Genomic DNA, 9,278 nt, shown 5'->3' with positions numbered 1-9,278 from the left:
TAATATACACATTTTTATCTCCATTGCCTTGAATTTGCAGAGAACTTACTTGGGAAGTTTTAATTTTACCTTTGAAGTCTTCCTTCAAGGTATTGAATGGCTCATATGTCTTTATTAAATGAGGTGTGTGGCGGCCTCTACTGGTGTGTGTTAATAGAAAATGTTTCAATAGGCAGAAAAAACACTAATTTCAATTAAAAAGTTAGAAATACAGACTCTTTCATTTAAATATATAAAAATATCTAATTTAATGAAAAAACATATATTACAAATTGTGTAATGTACTCTTAATTAGGAAAATAATCTAAAACACTGACCATGTTAGTGTAAAATAATGATTTACGGAAGGGCATTAATTGTTCAATTCACTCTGATATTGGGTTAAATATATTTTATTAATGAATTATTAATCCAAGCTGAGGCAGCTTATTACCTCTAGTCCATTGTTAAATCCCTTTAGTTGACTTAAATAAAATCACTTAGAACAAACCCAGAGGAAAGGAAATATTTTACAGTTAAGTCTACAAAGTCCTATAACTAGAATCATTTGATGACAGGCTGGTTTTTGTAACTCAAGCAAACTGTATGCTGACTTAATATAGCTGAAACACCAATCTATTTACAGTGTTTTCAATTTCAAAAATACAACACATTAAAATATGTTCAATTTATCAAAGCTAGAAGCAACATTTAAGTAATGTACTTAAAGTGCGAAGGCACTTTAACACAAAGAAGTGATGCCCAGTGGCTATACTTGGTAACTGAGTATAGAAATACCATATATCATTATTTACAAAAGAAGTTACAGTCCCAAACGGTCTTTGGGGGATCTTCTACAAAATACACTAAATATCCATTTTCATTTGAAAACTTTGCTTATTCTTTCCTAATTCACTATAATCTCCTCTTTCCACTCCCACACTGCAAAAACAAGATGGTTTTGAAACAAAACCATAAACAAAATTTATGAAAAATGCATTGTAGAAACATTCATGTTCACTGATGATTCTTGAGAAAAGAAAGAAAAAAAAAACAGTAGGGGAGGAGAGCAAGAGAGAAATAATTTAAAGGAAAACTTGCAAAAGCAATATCATTGCTTCACTCCATCTCCCAAATATTTCCAGAGTCCCCTGTTAACGCTGGGAAAGGGAGAACACAAACAAACACAAAAGCAAACACAGTGCTTCCTACAGTTTGGAGCAGCATCCTTTGATGCCATAGGGTTGTAAATGATTTCCCTTCACAGCTGACTGATTGCAGTTTGTTTTTCCAGAACTTCGAGGTAGTCTGGTTCTGACTGGGGCTTAGCTTGCAGTAAAGGGTGGTCAGGTTTTGACTGCCCCACAAAGCATTTCCTGGGAGTTCCATATAAAACGGTTTTATTGATTCTGTCTTGGTTTTGGCGTCGAGATTCATAAGAGGGGGCGAACTGCCTTTTAGGTAAGGTACAAAAGTTATAGTGGACTAGGCCTGCACTGGGGAGTTCCTTGACTCGCTCAGCAATATTTTGATACAGCAGCTCGGGCTCTCTTGGTGTGGCCTGCTTTTCTAGCAACTCAGTGGCACTTATTGTGTATGCAAGTGTGGCTGGCTCTTCTTTTTTCTCTTCCAAGTTGCCATAGCTAAACTCTTGCAGGTTTCGGTAATAGGCTACTGGGTCTCCTTCCTTCTGCATGTAGATAGGGTTTTGGCACATTTGACCCACAGGTGGGGGGATATAGTTATAGACGTGGCCATCTGTTTTATCATGAGTCTCCGTGTTGTAAGACCCATACTGTAACTGAAAGGAACTTACGTCTAGGTTGTTGGCACTCCTGGGAACACTTGGCACTCCCTTTCGGCGTTTCAGGACAAAGACGAATAAACCAGCCCCAAAACAGACAGATAAGATGAAAACAACAAGCAATCCTAAAATTAAGACAGAAAGTGGAACTTCAGTGTGTAGTTCAGGATAGGAACTAGGAGACACACTAAGTGACCGAGGTGTGTCTGTATTGTGATTCATTGACAAGATGGTCCCATCTGACAAGTTTGGACTATCTGGACAAATAGCATCCCTCCCCAGGAACTTCAGTATCTCCCCTGCGTGCTTAGCAGGAGACTCACAAGTCACTTCATTGATGATGACAGGGGAATTGGCATGTTCTGTCCAGTCCTTTAGCCCCATGATGTCACAGGTACAGTCCCATGGGTTCTCTTGCAGATCTATCTGGATAAAAGCTGGAAGCTGATCCAGAACTCCTTTCACAGGCAGGTGAGAAAAATGGTTGTTTCTCAGATTCAGCCTGGTGAGGGCTGTGCCCCCAAATATATTATCAGGTAAGGACCGCAGTAGATTGTTATTCAGAAACAGTAGCTGTAGGTTAATCAAAGCATCAAAGGTCAGCGGCTTAATTTCCTTAATGACATTATACTCTAAATAGAGATATTGCAAGCTCTGCAGTCCATCAAACATAGAAGGATACAGCACTTCAAGGTAATTGCCATTCAGATAAAGTCTACGTAAACTGGTCAGGTTTGTGAAGGCACCTTCCTGAATGACTGCAATCCTATTGTTTCCTAAATGCAACAAATCCAAAGAACTGTATTCTAAGAGGTCGTTCTTATAGACAGTTTGAAGATAGTTCCCCGTTAGGTAAAGTTTCTTTGGACTGGTAGGTTTAGGCTGCAGGTCAGAGATATTAGTGAACTTCCTTTCTTGGCAGTTTACGTTTAGACCATTGTCTGAGCTCTGAGAGGTGCAGACACAGCTACTGGGGCAGGTGAGGGGCACAGGGGACTTGGTCTGATACACCATGATCGGTCCAAAGCTCTGCCTGTCCTTTGACACAGTTACTCGGGGAGTTGGACGATTTCTCATTTTGGGAGGCCGGCTGGCTTTTGGAGCCCTTGTTGGGTTGAGAGCAGGATTCATTGTAGGTGACAGCCTTTGGACATGTGTGTCAGCATGGCTGCCCCTCTGACTGGAATCACTGGCACTTTTTCTGGGACAGAGGTCTTGCCTGGTCAGTTGGGTCACGTCTTTCCCATGCAACCTAAAGGGAGTTTCACAGACAATTTCTCCCACAAAAACAGTTATTGTGTCCAGCCAAGCTTTGAGAGGAAGTAAGTCACAAGTGCAATTCCATGGGTTTTCCTCCAGCTGGATCTCCATGATTCCTCCGATATGTTCAAGAACACCAGCGAAAGGCATTACTTTCAGCCTGTTCCCCCTCAGGTCTAAGTGGGTCAGCAAGACAAAGCGAAACACATTGCTGGGCAGGGACAGAAGAAGGTTGTCATTTAGGATGAGCACTTTGAGCTTATTAAGTTTGCTGAATGCCCCTGCCTCAATGGCACTGATATAATTATAGTCGGCCTGGAGGTACTCCAGGCTCTCCAGGCCCAGGAAGGTGTCCTCCCTCAATACCTCGAGCTTGTTGTTGTTAAGGTGCAGTCTCTTGAGAGTTTTCAAGCCGCTGAATGCCCCCGTTCGGATCTCTTGTAGCCCGTTGTTACCTAGGTGAAGAGTCACTGCGTTGGAGTAATTGACAAATTCATTTGGGTATAGTTTTGTCAAGAGGTTTCCATTGAGAAAAAGCTGATAGATTCGATACTGGGGGGGCTGAAGCAGGCTGACAGTTGTAAATCCTTTGTTTTCACAGTTAATATTCAGTACGTTTTCCTTCTCTTCACACAGGCAGCGGATCTTGCAAATGTCTTTGGCAGTTTTACGACTCTCTGTGTGTAAGATCCCGGCCACGGTTAACACACTGAGGAACCAAACGCTGCTCAGCATCTTTAGGCACCTTTGGTGTCAGCTCAGGTACCTACAGGCAAACCTTGGGGGGGGGCGGAGTAGGAAGCGGGACATGGGGAAGAAAGAAACAAGGAAGCCCAATTAAAATGGCAAAGCAAAGACGCAGAGTGGGAGGGAAGGAGAATGAAGGGGTGGGCAACAGGACAGAATGAAATCACTGCGTTTTTCAAAGCAGTTTCTTCTCTCCTCTCTCTACCCTCCCCCCAACCCCAGCCCACCCGCACACGCGTCCCCCACACAGGCTTGCACCTGATTTCCCGGCGGGTAACAGCTAGCCGCGGAGTCATTAGTAACCGAGTTGTCTTACTAAATCCAGCCCATCTCCTGCTCCCCTGGGGTATCTCGAAGAGACCTCTCGGGGGTCTCGCTCGTCTTGGGCTCGCAGCAGAAATTGCTTTACTTTTTTTAAAAACTGCGCAAAAAGGGGGTGGGAAAATCGGGAATCAGGGGGCTGCGGGACTGGAGATGGCAAAGACAATGGGGGGGTGGGGGGGTACTCACACATCAGGAGAAGACGGGACTCCCCTCCTCTGCAGTCCGCCAGGAGTTTAGCATCTTCAGGAAGAGAGGGAGAACAGGGTAAAAGAAGACGCCGCTTCCAGGGGGGATGCCCTGCTTTTTGTTGGTTGATTTAATTTGGTTGGGGGGGGTGCGCAGAAATAAAACATCCGGCAGGCGGCAGGAGAGGAAGAGGAGGGCTGGAGCGGAGGAAAGCCGAGCCACCAGGGACTTCGGGTGCGATAGCGTAGGGAGGTCAGGGAGCCGGCCCGGTCGGCTGGCGGCGGCGACGGCGGAGCCTGGGCGCGCGTTTCCAATCCGGTGGCGGCGACAGCAGTGCGTCTAGCAGTTTGAATTTGAGAGGCTTTGCAGGCTCCCCGGGACAGGGCTAGGGTGACGTCACAGGGGAGGGGGCAGTCAGAGCATCCAGAGCGCGCGGTGGGGGAGGGCGGGGAAGATGCTTCCCTTCCCTGCGAGTGGCTTTGCAAAGCTCAATTCTCGGCTGCGTCAGTTGATTCTGAACTACTCCACTTCCAACCTGGCTGGCAGCTGGAGAAGCTCCTGCAGAGGGGTTTCTCAAGGAAGGGATCCGCTAAGGGGCCGGCACTGCCCGCACTCCTAGGCCCCTCTGAGTGCTCGCTTCCCCTCATAACCTCCCTCACCTACACATTGCGTATGGAACAGTGTCCTGGCCATTCCAGGGTGGTCTTATCCCAGATTCCCAAGCATGGGTTCTAATCGTCCCATGAAGAGGTGTGGGAGTGTGGGGTGTGCGTGTGTGTGTGTGTGGTGTCTCTTTGCTACAGGATTGGTGCCTGTATGCCAGCTCCTAGCTCGAATGTTCTCTGTGCAGAGAGTAGGGTGTGTGTGCCTGCACCAGTGTGTCTGTGTAGGAGGGCGAGGAGTTCTCCTGGGGGATTTATACATACAGAGCTTTGTTTCAGTGCTGAGAAAATTACTTTCTGGGTGGTGACCAGCCAAACAGATATTTGCCTGGACTCTGAAAGCCAGCTCAACTTTAGCTTATAGATTGAGATAAACAAAAACAAAACCGTTCTCCCCCTGAGGTTTATACTTAGTCAGATAATGAGGTTTAAACATGTACTTTTTGCCTGGAGGAAGGAGAAGAGAAGTGGGTGTCAGAAAAGCACTGCCAGGCTGAGCCTCAGCTGGGAGTAGGAGCCCAGGGAAGGGTGGTTGAGCCCTCCAGGCTGCAGAGGCAGAGGAGCTAGAGAACAGAGACGGGCACTGTAAGAAGACCGGGAAAAGGAACTCTGGCCAGAGACCCAGCTTGCCTGGGTTCTGCTCTGGCTTTGTCGCCAGGTATGTCACTAGTTTCTGGGTCTTTCTTTCTCCATTTGCAAAAGGATGTAGACTATGTGGGCCCTCTCAGCTCTGACATTCAATTTTGGTTCAAATAACCTTTTTAGTGCATTACTAAATGGCCAGGTATTGGATTTTTGCCTTCATTGTCTCTTTTCTCCTTAATTATCTTACAACTCCCCTGGACCCAGGAATCTCCCAATCGGGGTCCATTTGCAAGGTGTGAATATTGCTTGCTGTTGCCTATAAGGGCTTCTCTCTGGTGGGAAGGGGTGATGAGTTAGTAAAAGTAGGGAATGAAATAAAGTGGGAAAAGGAAATGTTCAAACAATGTGCCTGTCCCACAAAACACTTCAGTTTGCTTTCCCTTCAGTTCAGACCTGCTGCAGAGAGACTCAACACAGCGTCCATTGTCTGGCCAAATGTGGAATAGACAACCACATAGGAAAAATGAGCTATTTGGGAACAGAAAGCCCCCTGCTTCTCCCCTCCTCCCTCCTTGTTAAGCCCTGGTCCTAGGATGGATGGTTCAGCTTATACAAGCTCCTTCCTCCCCAAGAAGGGCTGGGGTAGTTTATAAACTCAGACACTAAGGCAACCTGTGGTGCAGCGATCTCTGGGCATTTTTCTCAGGCTTTCTCCCCTCAACCTCCATACCTTCTCCTTCCAAGAAAAGCCATGGACCAGACATCAGAACTCCTCTTTGCACCAGTAATTCTTGCTTGGCTTTTAGCAAGATTATTTCCTTCTCAAGCCTTAAGTTGTCCTTCTCTATGTCATAGGGCAACCTTGAGATGAGGGGTTCTGGGAGGGGAAAGCCCTATGAATGGCCTTTATACTCTCTATTGCAATTACTTCATTAGATGCAAGCAGTCTGATGCAATGTGAGCACAGTTAGGCTTCCTATCCTACCAAAGGGTGCATTTGTTTCCACATATTTCCAAATATTAAAAGTACATAGTTCCTAGAGAGATAAGGTTTATTCATTCAATCATTCATTCAACAAACATTTATTAATTAGGTTAATTTTTTCATTGATGTAGAAGCCAATGTGGGAGCTGGACAAGACCTCAGAAATCAGGTTCATTTTACAGATGAGGACATTCTTCAACCAGAGAAAGTGCTGACTCGCTTAAGCTCAAGAAACAATTAGAAACAGAACCCAGGGATTCTGAGTACCAGTCCAGTAGCTTTCCAAAAAGCCCACTACTACTTAATATGAATTAGGGAAGAACTATCTACCTAAACTTAAATAGTGGTTGTGGTGTTTTATCTAAATGTGTTCTTTTTCAAAATTGTGTTTTAAAGTGGAATATTAGTTTTAGTTCTCAAATACAGTAATTTCCTTCAAGATATTAATGGTGGTGTCAATACTCATTGATAAGAGATTATTTTGCTAGGAATTTGAGAGGGCGGGAAAGGGGGGGGTTGGGGGCTCTTGAAATTCTTGACACAGAATCAAGGAAATATGTGATAAGCTAGCTGGGGGAAGTGACACCTGGAACCCTGAGATGGTGTGGCAGGTCTTCCTTTCATGATTAGCTTCTTACCCTGGTCGGCTGACCCTTCCACCTCTCCTTCATCTCCTGTCTGTCCCTGAACATCCACAGCCGCTTTGTAAAACACAGTTATTAAAAACAAATCAGCCTCAAACCCGATAAGCACTTTTAGTAAGTTTCATTCGGCTGGGCATATTGAGAAGAACCGCTGCAGTACCCCTCTAGGGAGAGCGGGTTTTTGAGGTGATTCAGGATGAACTGGGAGCCCGAGCCCAAGGGAAGCAGAGGCGGACATTAAAATAGGGAAAATCGCTGAGGAGAGGGAGGCTTAAACAAGGACTCGTCGCCTCAATCTCACTTGTATCTAACCGAGAAGAGCCTGGCTCGGGTCGCCAAGGCTTCCCCAGGACGCGGAGGGTGCAGGCGAGCGTGCAGCCCACCTCCATCTCGGCCTGTCAGGGGATTAAGAGGAGTGCGGCAGGCCTGAAAGGGGGCACTGCCTGCCTGCAGCCCACTTCTCTGAACACCCACCCGCAGCCAGGTCGAATCCCATTTCCCCAGGACTCTTCCGGGAAACCTGGGGTTTCAGAGAGTCCCCAGTTGCCGGGAATGGAGCACTGGCAGCTAGCGCAGCCATCACACCCTCCCTCCCCCTAGCCGCTGGACTCCTGGTGCCCGGCGCACTGCCCCAAAGCCGCGACGGCCACTCGCTCCGCACTTGCCCCTGGGCTTGGGCACCGCGGGCTGGTTGGACTCCAAGCGAGCGGTAGCTCGCACCGGGTGCTTGGGCCGCCCCTGGCAGTGTGGGCCACTGGGCTGCGCGAAGCGCCGAGCCCGACCACGCCCGCGCGGACGGTCCGGGGCGAGGAACCCCCAGTAGGGATGGAGGTTAGAGGGCGGCTGCCAGCGTTGTGTCCTCGGCAGATCGCGCCCGGCCTTTCTACGCCTGTTCCCCTCGCTAAGGGAAGCGTCAGGGAAAGGGAACGGGCTGAGGGAAGCCAGCTCGCCAGCCGCGCTCAGAACTTACCGAGCGAGCGCGCCTCCCGGATCTTCTCCCGGAGGCGCCCGAAGCATCTGCGACTCGGGGAGGCGCAGGAGTCCGTACAGCCTCGGACTGGCGGGGTCCGGGAGCGAGGACTCGGCGGGGAGAGCGGGCGGCGCCCCCAGGACAGGCAGATCCCCTCTGAAGCGGCTCACCACGGGGCAGTGCTTCTGGCAGGAAGGAGGGAGGGAGCGAAGAGGGAGGAGGGAAGTAGAGCTAGAGGGAGGAGAAGGGAAGGAGGAAGGGAGGGAGAGAGGGAGGGAGGGAGGCAGGGAGGGAGGGCGGCCCTTCTCCAGCACTTATCAATCACCCGGCAGATCAAATGTCCCCGCAGTGCACCCGGGAGGGGGATGTTCCAGCCCACAAAGGAGCTGCTGCTCCATTTCTTTAACAAGCGCCGCGGAGCTCTGCTCACGCCTCTCGGCCCCTCTAGCCTGGAACTCTGCCCAGCCCTTGCAGCTTCTACCGTGGGCTGCCGCTCGGACTCGGTCAAGTGAAATAAGGATGGCACTCGGTCTGTACCAAATCCGAGGGGAGAATAAGACCACTGGGTGGAAGTTACGGACAAGTGAAAGAGCAGCCAGCCGTCCGGGCTGGACACCCTCCGAGACGGCTGCCTCCCCTAACTAGTGAGCGCCCAATCACTGGAGTTCGCCGGCAGATATTTAAGGACCTCCTACGAGGATGGTAAACAAGGAATTTCCATATAATATACAGCTGAGCTAGACTTGTGCAAATGTGGTAACAAAAGCAAGCCCTTAGCAGCGTTCCAGTGCCCGGTTGTTCATTCTTTTTATTCTTCACGACATTTCGTGGGTCTACTGGAGCGTTCTTTTTGCCATCCTCTGTTCCTTTTTCTCCTTTCATCTTCCGCTTATTAGTAGTCCAGGTGGTTGTGATTCTATTAAAGGATTCATGAAAGAGTCAATGTACTTCAAAAGGGAGGTGCGGTTTTCGCCAAAAGCATTGCGGTTCCCCTCAAGACTTGCTTTCTCTGGGCCTCTCCTCCATTCTCCCAGAGTATTCGAGATAAAGTTGCAGTTTTATTAGTTTATGTCAGGAGTAGGTAGTTCCTTTGATGTCACCACGATATTTCCCCCCAAATCCTGGAGGAGAG

The 9,278-nt window shown here is 48.3% G+C and overlaps 1 protein-coding gene across 1 annotated transcript; it reads right to left on the bottom strand.

The window, feature by feature from the left end:
* Positions 1 to 376: 376 nt before the first annotated feature.
* On the bottom strand, positions 377 to 4,395 carry SLITRK2 (SLIT and NTRK like family member 2). The gene is made up of 2 exons (XM_045538936.1): positions 4,301 to 4,395; positions 377 to 3,809 (listed from the first exon to the last, which is right to left on the bottom strand). Exon 2 carries the CDS (start codon positions 3,776 to 3,778, stop codon positions 1,241 to 1,243), a length of 2,538 nt encoding a protein of 845 aa, XP_045394892.1. The 5' UTR covers positions 3,779 to 3,809; positions 4,301 to 4,395; the 3' UTR covers positions 377 to 1,240.
* Between the last annotated feature and the right edge of the window lie 4,883 nt (positions 4,396 to 9,278).

Source organism: Lemur catta, chromosome X, assembly GCF_020740605.2.
Source record: "Lemur catta isolate mLemCat1 chromosome X, mLemCat1.pri, whole genome shotgun sequence".
Lineage (NCBI taxonomy): Eukaryota > Metazoa > Chordata > Mammalia > Primates > Lemuridae > Lemur > Lemur catta.
This window is presented reverse-complemented; position numbering and strand designations above follow the sequence as displayed.

Bases quoted from the DNA above. Each gene is read 5' to 3' on its own strand.
- SLITRK2 (XM_045538936.1), bottom strand. From the start codon at position 3,778: ATGCTGAGCAGCGTTTGGTTCCTCAGTGTGTTAACCGTGGCCGGGATC.